Raw genomic sequence first — 15,112 nt, 5'->3', positions numbered from 1 at the left:
ACAACATCAGGTAGGCAAAACTGCCACGTTATTTTCTGCGACTCAATTTTAAAAAGTTTTTTTTATTCTCCCTGCTTCCTCCTAATATCAGAACATTTAATCTTTCCACTTCACAAGAACTCTGTCATTTTCAAGTTTAAACTTAGTCAAGTCCCAGCAGTTGCATTTCTAGGAATTTATCCTAGTGATAAACTCGCTCAAATGTGAATAATGCAGGGATGAAATTATTCTTTGCAGTGTTTTCTGTAACAGCAAAAGACTAAAAACACCCAAAATGTTCATCGTACAGGACTGGTTAAATGCATCATGGGCCAGCCCTTGGCTGGAATGCTGTACCTCCCAGAAAAGAGAACTAGAAGACTCTTAAGGCAACTACATGAAAAGTTCTCCAGCAGATATTGTCAAGTGTAAGAAGCAAGGTACAAAACTGTGTATACCATGTGTTCCCATTTGTAACAGGATGTCTCTAGAATGACGCAAAAAGAAACCTCCCCAGGGTCTATAAGAATTCGATGGGGGGAGAGGAGGGGCTGGGGAGGAGGAACCTGTTCTGTCTCATCACATGTCCTTCCAAACCTTCCCAGGTGTTATCTCCACCAAGTCTTTTGACTCAAAAGCCAAGAATTCGATGTCTTTTTCCCTCTGGTTCGGTTTCCCCTCAGGTGGGGACACACTGAGTTCTCACTTACTGCTCCTGTGGGGCACATCCGATTAGCCCAGGACTAAGCTCCCCCTCACCTTCTCACATCCAGGTGGAGCTGGCAGTCACTCTGGCCATCCTCCCATGCCCAGAGAGGGGCAGGGATCTGCCCAAGATCACAGGGAAGGGGGTCAGTGAAGATTCAGGCCTCAATGCCAGACCCCAGGCCTCCTGTCCAATGCACCCACGGCAGTACTGGGAGGCAGCATGTCAGGACCTGTGGCCCAGCCTCTCAGTTTGCTTGGAAACAGCCCAGATTCTTCCCAGTCACCTGCCGTCACCAGTTAGGACAGCATGACGTGTGACCCAGCTGGACCCACTTCCCCCTCTTGGAGACATCTCCTAAGAAACCCCACTAACACCTCTTGTACACCATTTGTACTGAATTAAATCGTGTCCCCCCCAAAATTCATATGCATCCAGAGCTTCAGAATGTGACTTTATTTGGAAATAGGGTCTTTACAGATGTAATTAGTTAAGATGAGGTCATACAGGATTAGGGTGGGCCCTAGTCTAATGACTAATGTCCTTATAAGAAGAGGAAATGGGGACACAGACACACAAAGGGAAAGCGGTCATTTGACAGTGGGGGCAGTTGCCTGTAGTGACACATCTGCAAGCCCATGAACACCAAGGACCAATGACCCCCAGAAGCCAGGAGAGAGTCACAGAACAAGCCTTCCCTAGAGACTTCAGAGGGAGTGTGGCCCTGCTCATGCCTTGATTTCTGACCTCTGGCCTCCAGAGCTGTGAAAGAACACATTTCTGTTGTTTTGGGGTCACCCCATTTGTGGTACTTTGTTATGGCAGCCCTAGGGAACGAATACACGGTTAGTCTTGGAGGGGAGATCTCTGGTATTCAGAGGAAACCCCTGCCCTCCAGGACTTCCTCACATCATCATGGCTGCCTGAAAACCCACCATCAACACACTTTTTTCCTTTAGTGGAAGGACAGATCCATGCTCATATTTAGGTGTCCCTGGTAGTCACGTCCCTAGGTCCCCTCTATCATGTCTCTTCAGTGCAAGTGTGTTGGTGAACTCTGCAACAGTCCTCAGTGTTGGCAATGTCTCTCTCCTTTCCCCACACTGGGCTCTCTTGGGTCTCCAGCCTCCAGTGCAGGACCTGGGGGTGTGGACTGAGTGGATGAAATCCCTACCAGGCTGCATCAAGGTGGTGGTAGGTCAAGGTGACAGCGTGTGGGCAGGCAGGGCTAGGAGCCACCTCAGGATCTGAGTCCACATTTTGCTGAGAACCCCTTTTTGCTCCAATGTGGCTTTTACAGCCAGTGAGGAGGTTTTCTGGGGGCCCGGAAGCCCTGAGCCCATTGGCCAGAACTCCTGGGAGAATGGGAGCAATTTGCATCAAAAAGAACACAGGCTTCATTGAAATTCTCCTCATCTTGAGTGAAACCAAACCTTGAAGAAAAGAAAAGTTTTAATACTGAGCAACTTCACCACAGAGGAGCATTTTGAGCTTCTAAAATTAGAGGGGAAATGGGCCTCTTTGGGTCACCCTAGTCACCACCTCCCCCCGCCCATGCCCGCCCCCACTGCCCACTCAAGGCCAACTTCTTGCAGCAGGACACCAAGCTCTCTTCTGTGGACTTCGAGGCAAATGCCACGCAGTTCTGGAGCCGGATACGGCTGCCTCCCCAGGGACCCCAGCATGCCGGACAGCAGAGAGGCCCCACAGAACAGTCAGCAAGACACGATCATGGGGACCACCCACGAAAACATGGGAAGGAGGTAAGGTGGTTGGGTCTCTGTACACTGAGCCTGTGCTCCAAGTTCTAGACTTGACCCTGCCATGTGAACCTGGGCAAGCTGCTTCTCTGTCTGAGCCTCAGTTTCTTTCTCCTGGGAAATGAAGGGAAGGGTCTGGATGATCTCTAAGATGGAATAAGCACTGGTGGGGGGGACACATGTCATTTGAAGCACTACTTAGTGTATCTGCTCCCCTGAGTGGCCAAGAGAGGCTCAACTGAAGGAGTCAAACCCCTGGGGGATGAGTTGGGGGCTGCAGTTAGATGCAGGAAGGATTTTTCCATCAATAAGAATGTTTCCTTGTCTCCTCAAGGGGGTCTTCAGCATGTGGGGTCAATGACAGGCAAGTTCAGCAGGGAGCCAGAGGTTCCTTCTCCAGCTTGCTGTGTGACTTTGGCGAGTCCCTGGCCCTCTCTGGGCTGTAGCTTCCCTGCAGGTATATGAGTGCTGTGACGGAAGTCTATGTATATTCTACTAATCTGTGACTCAGAGGAAACAATTTCAATTTGCCAGGCATTCACCAGTGCCCACTCTGGCCCAGGCCCGGCCATCCAAGTAGTGGGAGATCCTGACAAGACGGGCCCCCGTCCCCGCCCCACGACTCTCCAGCCGGAAGTCAGGGAGAAGGCAGACATACATGGGACTCCAGGGGACCAGACATCTGTGATCTGTGCCCAGGAGGGGCACAGACCAAGGGGAGGAGGGAGGGAGGCTTTTCACTGGGGTGCTTGAGACAGGCCTTGGATGACCAGGAGGAGAGGAGACCAGAGCAGCAGGGCAGGGGGCACAGTGTGACCATGGAAGACAGGAGGTTCAGGGATGGGAGAGGTCAGGGTGGCTGGAGTGTAGAACATGGAGGACAAGAGCTAAATGCCAGGCTCAAGCCCTCTGTAGTAATGAGGAGAATCACCAGTGTTGGAGCCACAGAGAACGTGGCCACTGTTCTGACAGGGGTTATGAGGAAAGAAGATGGAGTGGATAGGGAGTAGCTGGTAATGCGCCTCGGAGACACGGAGGCGGCTCCAAGCGCTGGCAGCTTGGCCCTGCCCTAGTCTCTGAAGCCCATTAGGCCAGAGTGGACTCCTGTCCTCCCGGAAGCAGGGCGTCCTCACCTACAAGGCCTCCAACAGCAGGCGGTGCAGCCCGACACTCAGAGGCTCAGGAGCCCCTGGAGGAAAGCTGGCCCGACTTCCGCAGTAAGGGTGGCTTCTGAATCTGCTCTGGACACCGGTTGTTCTGCCACCTCCCCTCCTCCCTGGGCACCGTGGGCTGCCCTACGGGATGCTCACGGGCATGCCTCAAAAGCTCAGCCCTTGAAAATACAAAACAAGGTCTGCTCGTTCTCAAGCTCCCCTGCCCCCATGAGTGAGGGGCCCAGGGGGGCCAGGAGCCTGGTGTTTTTTGAAGCCATGTCTCAGGCCCATGGGGAGAAGAGGTGGCAGAGGGTTCTGTGTGCCCAGCAAGGGCTTGGCCACCCTGGAGAAGGCCAGACACCAGGGCTCACAGAGGCCTGGTCCTGTTTAGAAGATACCACTGAAGAGAGGAGGCCAAAACTGAGGCAGAGCAGGGAAGGACTCGCTCATGGAAGGGCAAATAGATTTGGGGCCCTGTGGGGGAAGAGAAGGGCTGAAAACCCAGGGTTGGAGTGCCAGTTCCTCTACTTTCTTGCTGCGTGTCTTTGGGTAAGTTAGTTAACCTCTCTGAGCCTCAATATCATCCTCTGTACAAATGAAATAAAGTGCCTGACGCTCACTGATGGTGCAGAAAAGCTGGGTGGATTACATCAGCTGGTGTGTATGAAAATGCTTTCAAAAGCACCGGGGTTACCCATCATAGGCATGGTAACACTCACAGCAGCACCCCGGAACTCTCTTAGCAGCAGGCTGGAAGGCACGTGCCTTGGGTTCCAGTCTGGCTCTGCTCCTGGGCAAGACACCCTCACTGAGCCTCAGTTTCCCCATCTGTCAAATGGGAAAGAGAAACCTGCTCTGTCAGCCTTGCAGAGTAGCTGTGGGGAAAGAACTTTGAGCCCTTGTTAAATGCTTTTCTGAAGTTAGAGGCAGTTGTTGCCGCCACTGCTGCGATGCCTCGCTCCGCTTCTCTGCCCCTCCATGCCAACTCCAGCAGCGATGGGCTCTACCTCAGTCCTGCCCATCTGCTCGTCCTTGTGGCCACTGGCAGCTGCTCCAGGGAAAGGCCAGTCTGTATTCCTCTGACTGACCAAGAGGGATGTCCCTCCCCCCCTCCCTCCCCAGTGTTGCAGAGAGGAGGCTGAGAGCCAGAGGAGGGTTTGCACCCTGGCCTGGCCCACATGAATTCCCTTTCATGCCACACCAGCTGCAGGACTGTAGCCAGGTGGTGTGGGCAGGTGTCTGGAGAGAAGCAGCCAGGCCAGGGCCAGGAGAAGCAGAACCTGTTGGGCCTGAGCTGGGACCGATCTGTCATTGAGCTGGCAGGTTGTGTTCTGTGCTCTTTGAGACTATGCCTGTAGCAATGCCATCCATCATGGGCACCCACTGAATGTTTCTGGGGCCTGGGTCCCACTCTGTTAAGCCCTCTGTGCAATAGAGACACCAACATCCCTGAGCCTGAAGAAGCCCATTATGGAGGAAGGGCTTCTGAGGAACCTGAGAAGGGGACAGTTCCTGGGCTTGAAGGTTGTGAATGCTCAGGGTGACAGGCAGAGGCCACCGTGTTGACCAAAGGTGTGGCTGTGGAGAAGTTACAAGTGACCATCAGACCGGCCAGGTTGGGGCCAGGCTTAACTCCTGGGTCTCGAGAGGCTGATGTGGCCAGACTAGGGGCAGCCAGGCAAGAGGCAGCCAGGGCCAGAGGAGGCAGCGGGGAGCTCCAGCAGCTGTGGGAGCAGCAGAAGCCTGGGGAGCCTGGTTTGGGGGAGGTGAACCCGGCAGCAGTGAGGACAAGCTGGACTAGGGGTGGGCTGGGGGCAGGAAATTGGGAATGGGGGCCTCTAGTGTCCTCTCTGGCCCAGGGAAGGATGGCAGGCTCCGAACTGATCGCACTTACCCTGGGCTCCCAGCTGCCTCTGCCAGCACTGCTGCCGAAAGACTGGGTGCAGAGAGGAGCTCCCCAAGAGCCAGAGATGTGGGACAGTCACAGGAGGACAAAGCTTTCCAAGGATGACAGGGACTGCGTGCCCAATCCCTGGGGTGTGCTAGCCTAGGAGGAACGATCATAATGCCAGTGTTACCAAAAGAACATAGGTGTCCTTATGAATACAGAAGATCCAGGGCCTTCTGGTCCAGAAATTCTTTCCCACTCCCATCCCCCACTTCCTCATGATATAAAAACATGGTTATGGGTTTTTTTCCTTCATCTTTGGTATCATTATTGTTTTCCTCTGTTTTCATGAGAATATATTCACTTATTCACAATTATTTTTTGTTGAATACTCAGACACTGTGGTAAGCACTGGAGAATATCATAGAAAAAAAACCAATCCCTGCCTTGAGGAGTTTGAGTTTACATTTTGGAGGGAAGACAGATATTAACAAATAATTATCCAATTCCTTGTTAAACTATAATTGTGACAGGTGCCATGAAGAAATAATAAAAAAAAAAAGAATAAGGAGGGAGTATAATCAATGCCACTGAATTATACAATTTATAATGGTTAGAGTAGCAAGTTTTATGTTATATATATTTTAACAAAATTGAAAAAGTTTTGAAAATGTTGGTAATTTTTTAAAAAATTATGGCGGGAACATAACAGAGACCTGACTTAGTCTTATGGATCAGGAAAGGATTCCCTGGGAAGGCAACATTTAAACTGGGACCCAAAAGATGAGTAGAATTTGGTTAGGGGAAGAGCTTTCTAGGAAAGGGGCACAGCATGTGCAAAGGCTCTGAGGTGGGAAGAAGCTTGTAGTGTTCCAGAAACTAAAAGGCCAGTGAGAACAGGGCAGATTTAGGACTATATTATAAGAGCCACAGGAAATAAAAGTGCTGGTGTCAAGGACCCCAGAACAAAGGGTAGGCCACATCTGGGAAGTCAGAGTTCCTGGGGGAAACTAGTGCTGGTCCCAAACATCTGGATACAGATCCAGATGCCTTCAGGATGCAGGTCAGCCCAGGCCAGCTCTGGGTCCTTACAGGGGCTGCAGAGTTGTCAGCCGTGAGAGGCAGAGCCCAAGCTGGCCTGGAGTCAGGATGCTGGGTCCAAAGCTAACTGACTCTGTCCCCACGCAAGCCTGTGAGTGGCAGTCCAGTGGGTTTTTTTAGGTCACTAAGTCCAACCCACTCTGTTACAACATTCACGTATTGTCAGTCCACTCTGACTTGAGTACCTCCGAGGAAGGGGAGCTTACTACCTACATCTCCATCCCTGAAAAAGACCCAGTTTCATCTAGGGACAGTGGTGATGAGAGAAAGTCCTGTCTCACACTGGGTCCTACAAAAGACCCCTGGGTCCTGGCTTTGGCCCCCTTCTCAGACAGCCCCAGCTCCTTGCAATGGAGCCTGTGAGAGACACTTGAGAACGGGGCTGGGAAGGTGCTTTGGAAACTATAAATATCGTGACATGTGAAGGACATCTAGAGCCTCGCTCAGACTCTGGCTGGCCCCGAGAAGCTGTGAAATGCAGATTTACATTTGCAGAATTTACATCTGCAGAATTAGTAAATTGTTGTTTTTACTAATGGAGGCAAAATGTTCCTATAGTGAAACATAGTGAGTATAATTTGATGACTTTGGGTAATGTATACACCCATGTAATCAACAGCCCAATTGAAATACAGAACATTTTCATCACCCCTGTAAGTTCCTTGTGTCCCCTTCCAGTCAGTCTCAACCCCCACACCCCTAGAAGCAACCACTGTTTTGAACAGCCCCTGTTCTGGCTATTCCTAAACATCTGATGGGATCATCCTGAATGTAATTCTTTGTGTCGGGTTCCTTTTACTCGTCATTATATTTGGGAGATTCATTCATATCATTAAGTGTTTCAGAAGTTCATTCTTTTGTACTGTTATGTCGAATTCCATTGTATGGCTGTAGCACGATCTGTTTATGTTGTTGTTTTTTTTTTAAAGATGACCGGTAAGGGGATCTCAACCCTTGACTTGCTGTTGTCAGCACCATGCTCACCCAGTGAGCGAACCGGCCATCCCTATATGGGATCCGAACCCGGGGCCTTGGTGTTATCAGCACCACACTCTCCCGAGTGAGCCACGGGCCGGCCCCTGTTTATGTTGTTGATAGGCATTTGAGTTGCTTCTATTTTGAGGATTTTATGAATAAAGCGGCAGTGAAATTCTTATATAAGGTTTTTTGTGGACACGTGTCCTCATTTTCTTGGGTAAATTCCTAGGGATAGAATTGCTGGGTCGGAGGAAAGGTGCATGTCCAAGAAGGCACCAGAAGTTTTCCAAAGTGGTTGCTACCATCTCCGCACCTTTGTCAACACTCGATAGTGTTACTCTTCAATTTAGTCATTTCGGTGGGGGAGTGGTGGTGTCTTGTTGTGGTTTTAATTTTAATTTCCCTGATGATCAGTGATGTTGAGCATATTTTCATGTGCTTGCTGGCCATTTCTGTATCTTCTTTTGTAAAGTATTCATTTAAATCTTTGGCCTATTGTTTTGTAGAAATTCTTCATACAGTCTGGATATCAGTCCTTTGTCAGGTATATGTATTGCACATATTATCTCCTAGCTTGTGGCTTATGTTTATTTTCTTAATGGTGTATTTTAATGAGCAAATATTTTTTATTTGATAAAGTTCAATTTAGTAATTTTTTTCTTTTATGGTTAGTGCTATTGTGCTCTCTCTAAGAAAGCTTTGCTATTCCAAGGTCATTTACATATATATTTCCATGTATTCTACTGGAAGCTTGATAATTTCATCTTTTACATTTAGGTCAATGATCCATCTCAAATTAATATTTTCCTTTTTCCCACATATTTATCCAGTTATTCAAGTGCCATTTGTTGAAAATGATTTTTCCCCCATACTAAATGGCCTTGGCTTCTTTATCAAGAATCAATTTACCATAAAAGTATGGGCCTATTTCTGAATTTTCTTCCATTGAACTATTTTTCTATCTGTATGTCAACACCATAGTATCTTCATTACTGTTGCTTTATCCTAAGTCAGGAAATTAGGAAGCGTTAGTCTTCCAACTTTGTGGATTGTTTTATTCCCCCAAGATTGTTTTGGCTCTCCTAGGTGCAGTGGGCTGCCTCTGAGACACTCCTCAGTGATTCTGGTCTTCTGATATTCTTTTGTAATCCCCAGCCCTAGAATGTGGGCTGCACCAGCTGACTCATTCCTAACAAGACAAATATGGCAGAAGTGATAAGATTTCACTTCAGAGATTGGGTCACAAAAGGACTATGTCTGTCATTTTGATTGCTCTCATTTTCTTACTTTCTCACTCTGAGAGAGGCCCATGTGGCAAGGACCTGAGGGAGACCTTTGGCCAAGAGCTAGAGAAGAATTGAGGCCCTCAGTTCAATAACCTGCAAGGAACTGAATTCTGCTGACAACCACGAGTGTGAGCTTAGAAGAACGTCCCCCACCTCCCGCCCCACCCACTGAATCTACAGATGAGACCGCAGCTCTGGCTGGCACTTTGACTACAATCTCACGAGAGATTGTGAACCAGAGTTAGGCCACGCCTAAATTCCCATGCCACAGAAACTGAGATAATAAATGTTTTTTTAAGTCAGTACATTTTGGGATATTTGTTATGTAGCAATAGAATTATCTTGTGAGTTTCTACAAAAAAGACTGTTGGAATTTTGACTGGGAGCGGATTAACTCTATATTTCAAACTGGGATGAATCTTCTGATCCATGAACATGGTATGTATTTCCATTTAGCTAGGTCTTTGATTTCTCTCAATGAAGGTTTGTAGTTTTCAATGTAGATTTTTTAATGTCTTGCATATTTTTTCTTAAGTTTATTCCTAAGAATTTTATGTTTGAGGTGTTTTGTTAATTGTACTTGGCATTTAGTTTTTCAATCATTTGTTGTTAGTATAGAGATATACAATTGGTTTTTTATTATTGACCTTATATATTGAGACCTTATTAATTCATTCATTAGTTCTAATTTTTTTTTTTTTGGTAGATCCCCTGGGATTTTTATGTACACAACTTTGTTATTTATTAATAAAGACAATTTTACTCTTCCTTTCCAGTCATATTGCCTTTTAATTCTTCTTGCCTTATAGCACTGTCTAGGACCTCCAATATCGTGTTGATAGAGATAGTGAGAGTGGATATCCTTGCCTTGTTCCCAATATATTTAGCATTTCCAGTGATCTTCATTTCTTCCTGTAGATTCATGTTCCCATCTAGTACAAGTCTCTTCAACCTTAACAAATTCCATAGCATTTCCTGTAGTGAAAGTGTTCCAGTTATGTATTGTTCCTTAACAAACCACTCAAAAACATAGTGCCTTAGACCGACAACAAGTATTTGTTGTCATTCGTGATTTCCATGGGTCAGTAATTCAAGAATAACTTAGCTGACTGGTTCTGGTTCAGGGTCTCTCATGAGATTACAGCCAAAATGACAGCCAGGTCCTGCTTTCAAGCCCACTCATGCAGTGTTGGCAAGACTCTGTTCCTCACTGCCTGTCAGTTTCCTGTCGCTGCTGTAACAAATTACCACAAACTTGGTGGCCCAAGACAACATTTATTCTTCCACAGTTCTGGAGAAAAAACTCTAAATCACTTTCTCTGGGCTAAACTCAAGGTGTTGGCAACACTGTGCTCTCTCCAGAGGCTCTAGCAGCAATTTGTTCATTGCCTTTTCCAGCTTCTGGTTGCTACCAGCATTCCACCCTTGGCTTGTGGTTGCATCACTCTGGCCCCTGCCGCTGCGGTCACATTGTCTTCTTTTCTGTGTGTGTCAAATATCCCTTTGCACCCCTCTTGTAAGAATACATGTGATTGCATTTAGGGCCCACCTGGATAATACAGGATAATCTTCCTATCTCAAGATTCTTAACTTAATCACATAGGCAAACCGCCCCCCGCCCGCCTTTTTTTTTTTTTTGGCCACATAAGGTAATATACAAGTTCCAGAGATTACAGTGTAGATAACTTTTCGGGCCGGCCCGGTGGCGCACTGGAGAGTGCGCCGCTTGGGAGTGCGGCGGCGCTCCCGTCAAGGGTTCGGATCCCATGTGGAGACCGGTTCCCGCTCACTGGCTGAGCATGGTGTGGGCGCAACACCGAGGGTTGCGATCCCGTTGCTGGTCCCCGGTGCGGGTGCGACACCAAGGGTTGCGATCCCATTACTGGTCAGTAAAAAAAGACAAAAAGGAAAAAAAAAAAGAATGTAGATAACTTTTGGGAGACATTTTCAACTTGTAATACTAGGTGTTGCTCAGAGACCTTAGTTCTTTACCAATGGGCATCTCCATAAGCTGCTTGAGTGTCCTCGTGCCATGGCAGCAGGTGGCTGGGTCAGGGCCACCTCAAAGTCTTCTTTACTCACATGTGTGGTGCCTGAGGTGGGAAGAAACAATAAGCTGAGATTTGGAACAGCTGGGACTCTTCAACATCTCTGTTTCTATGTGGCTTCTCCACATGATCTCCAACATCATGCCTTAAAGGGAGCCAGACTTCTGACGTGCTGAGTCAGGGATCCAAAAGGCATGTGTCCTGAGAGACTCAAGTGGAAACTGTATCATTTTTATGACCTATTCTTGAAAACCATATAGTGTTACTTCCCCAACATTGTATTTGTTAGAAGTCAGTCATTAAGGCCAGCCTAGGTTCAAAGAAAGGGCACTTAGACTGCACCTGTTAGTGGAAGGTATGTTAATGTATTTGCAGACACAATGTCAAGCCACAGCGATTTCTTGGTGATAAATATTCCAAGAAATATTTATTATTATATAATAATAATATTTATTAATGACCTATTCTTGAAAACCATATAGTGTTACTTCCCCAACATTGTATTTGTTAGAAGTCAGTCATTAAGGCCAGCCTAGGTTCAAAGAAAGGGCAATTAGACTGCACCTGTTAGTGGAAGGTATGTTAATGTATTTGCAGACACAATGTCAAGCCACAGCAATTTCTTGGTGATAAATATTCCAAGAAATATTTATTATTATATAATAATAATATTTATTAATATTTCTTGGTGATAAATATTCCAAGAAATATTTATTATTATATAATAATAATATTTATTAATATTTCTTGGTGATAAATAAATATTTTGCATTTCAATGAAAATGTCACTATTCTACCTTACGTTTGAAGGATATATTCAGGGGAAAAGAATTCTGGCTTGACCATTTATTTATTTTAGCACTTTAAAATATATTGTTCCAATATATTTTGCTCTTCATTGTTTCTTATGAAAAGTCAGTAATCATTTCTATCATTGTTTCTCTTTAGGTAATGTGTCCTCCCCACCCCTGCTGTGGTTGCTTTTAAAATATTTTCTCTATCTTTAATTTACAGCAGTTTGACTATGATGAATTTAAGTATGGTTTTCTTCTTCTTCTTTTTTTTTTAAAAAAGATGACCGGTAAGGGGATCTTAACCCTTGCCTTGGGGTTGTCAGCACCACGCTCTCCCAAGTGAGCCACGGGCCGGCCCCTTAAGTATGTTTTTTTTTTTTTTTTAATCCAGCTTATGCTCAGTAATCTTCTGTGATTTTTCAGGTTTTCATGTGTAATTTGTAGGTTGATATTTTTTGCCAAATTAAAAAAATAGACATTATTTCCTCAAATATTCTTTTCTACACCATTCTCTCTTATTCTCATAGACACCAATTCAATGTACATTAGACCACTTGATATTGTCCTACAGGTCACTGAGGCTTTTGTTCGTTTTTTTCATATAACAGCTTTATTGAGATATAATTCACATACCATAAAATTCACCCATTTAAAGTATGTGATTCAATGATTTTTAATATATTCACAGAGTTATGTTTNTTAAAAAAATAGACATTATTTCCTCAAATATTCTTTTCTACACCATTCTCTCTTATTCTCACAGACACCAATTCAATGTATGTTAGACCACTTGATATTGTCCTACAGGTCACTGAGGCTTTTGTTCATTTTTTTCATATAACAGCTTTATTGAGATATAATTCACATACCATCAAATTCACCCATTTAAAGTATGTGATTCAATGATTTTTAATATATTCACAGAGTTATGTTTCACCATCACTACAGCCAGTTTTAGAACATTTTTATTATCTCAAAAAGAAATCCTGTACCTATTGGCAGTCACTTCCCATTTCCCCCCAATCCCAACAGCCATAGGAAATCACTAATCTACTTTTTGTCTCTATAGATTTGCTCGTTCTGGACATTTCACTTAAATGGGCTGATATAATACATGAAAATAATATAAAATGTGACCGACTTCTTTCACTTCGCACAATGTTTTCCAGGTTCATCCATGTTGCAGCATGTGTCAGTACTTCATTCCTGTTTTGGCAAAAAAAATATTCCATTATATGGACCATACCACATTTTGTTTACCCACTAATCAGTTGGTGAACACTTGGGTTGTTTTTACTTTTGGGCTATTATGAATAATGCTGCTATGAATATTTATGTACAAGTTTTTGTGTGAACATCTGTTTTCATTTCCCTGGGGTATATACTTAGGAATGGAATTCCTGGGTCATATGGTAACTCTCTGTGTAACCTTTTGAGGAACTTCCAGGTTGTTTTCCAAAGCATCTGCAGTCCCACCAGTAGTGTATGAGGGTTCCAATTTCTCCACATCCTTGCCAACACTGTTATTATGTTTTTGATTACAACCATCCTAGCAGATGTGAAGTGTCATCTCACTGTGGTTTTGATTCACATTTTCTGGTGGCTGATGGTGAGCATCTTTTAACATGCATGTTGTTCATTTGTATATCTTCTCTGGAGAAATGTCTATTCAAATTCTCTGCCCAATTTTAACTGGATTGTTTGTCTTTTTATTACTGAGTTGTAAGGGCTCTTTGTATTTATATTCTAGATATAATTCCCTCATCACATATATGATTTGAAAATTTTTTCTTCCATTATGCGGGTTAGCTTTTCACTTTCTTGAGGGTGTCCCTTGAAGTACAAAAGGTTTTAATTTTTTTTTTTCCTTTTTGTCTTTTTTCATGACCGGTAATGGGATCGCAACCCACGGTGTCACGCCCGTACCGCGACCGGCAACAGGATCGCAACCCTCGGTGTCGCGCCCGCACCACGCTCAANCAAGATTTTTTGACTATTCTGGGTCTCTTGAATTTTCATATGAATTTTAAGATTAGCTAGTCAATTTCTGTAAAGAAATCAGCTGGGATTTTATTTTTCATGGCTGCCGATGTCCAGCTGGGATTTTGATAGGAATTATGTTGATCTGTAAATAAATTTGAAGAGTATTACCATCTTAACAATATTAAGTCTCTTGATCCTGAGATGTCTTTCCATTTATTTAGATCGTCTTTAATTTCTTTCAACATATTTTTTCTGTTCAATTTAAAAATATTTTTTCTCTCTAGTCTTTGGGTTGAATAATTTATATTATTTTGTCTTCAAGTTCACCAACATTAATTTTTTCAGTTTCTAATCTGCTGCTAAGACCATTTGGTAAATTTTATTTCAGAGATTATACTTTTCTCATATTTTCTATTTTTATGTTGAGATTCTCAATCTCTTATCAATTACGTCTATTTTTTTCTTTAAATTCTTGAACATGTTACTAGCTGCTTTAATGGCCTTTTATTCCTTTTTCAACATCTGTGTCATATCAGGGTTTGTTCCTAATGANCTGCCCAATTTTAACTGGATTGTTTGTCTTTTTATTACTGAGTTGTAAGGGCTCTTTGTATCTATATTCTAGATATAATTCCCTCATCACATATATGATTTGAAAATTTTTTCTTCCATTATGCAGGTTAGCTTTTCACTTTCTTGAGGGTGTCCCTTGAAGTACAAAAGGTTTTAATTTTTTTTTTCCTTTTTGTCTTTTTTCATGACCAGTAATGGGATCGCAACCCACGGTGTCGCGCCCGTACCGCGACCGGCAACAGGATCGCAACCCTCTGTGTCGCGCCCGCACCGCGCTCAACCAGTGAGCAGACCGGTCTCTATATGGGAACCAAACCCTCGGTGGGAGCGCCGCCACACTCCCAAGTGCCGCACTCTACTGAGTGCGCCACCGGGCCGGCCCCAAAAGGTTTTAATTTTGATAAAGCCCAATTTATCTGCTTTTCTTTTGCTGCTTGTGCTTTGGGTATATTATATCTAAGAAGGTTTTACCTAACTCAACATCACAAAGATTTGCTCATATTTTTTTCTGATATTTTTACAGTTTTAGATCTTACATTTAGATATTTGATATACTTGAGTTAATTTGTGTGTATGGTGTATGGAAGAGGTTAACCTTCATTTTTTTGCATGTGAATATTCATTAGCCCCAGCACCATTTGTCGAAAAGACTATTCTTTTCCCATTGGATTATCTTGGCACACTTGTTGAAAACCAATTTACTGTAAATGTGAATTGATTTCTGAATTCTTAATTCCGTTCCAATCATCTATATTTCTATCCTTATGCCAGTACCTCACTGTCTTGATTACTGTAGGTTTGCTGTATGTTCTAAAATTGGGAAATGTAAATCCTCCAATTTTGTTCTTTTTCAAGATTTTTT

General features: G+C 44.3%; 1 protein-coding gene across 1 annotated transcript in view; it reads left to right on the top strand.

The window, feature by feature from the left end:
• The first annotated feature begins 377 nt into the window (after nucleotides 1-377).
• The window catches only part of ACSBG1 (acyl-CoA synthetase bubblegum family member 1), a 62,709-nt gene continuing 47,974 nt past the window's right edge, over nucleotides 378-15,112 (top strand). Inside the window, exons 1-2 of the mRNA XM_008574525.1 lie at nucleotides 378-419; nucleotides 2,284-2,448. Of these exons, the coding sequence (XP_008572747.1) occupies nucleotides 2,318-2,448 (131 nt within the window). The 5' untranslated portion in view covers nucleotides 378-419; nucleotides 2,284-2,317. The remainder of the gene's footprint in view (nucleotides 420-2,283; nucleotides 2,449-15,112) is intronic.

The sequence above is a fragment of the Galeopterus variegatus genome, unplaced genomic scaffold (genome assembly GCF_000696425.1).
Source record: "Galeopterus variegatus unplaced genomic scaffold, G_variegatus-3.0.2 Scaffold1059, whole genome shotgun sequence".
Classification (NCBI taxonomy): domain Eukaryota; kingdom Metazoa; phylum Chordata; class Mammalia; order Dermoptera; family Cynocephalidae; genus Galeopterus; species Galeopterus variegatus.
Note: the sequence above shows the minus strand (reverse complement) of the source record. Positions and strands in the feature narration are given on the sequence as shown.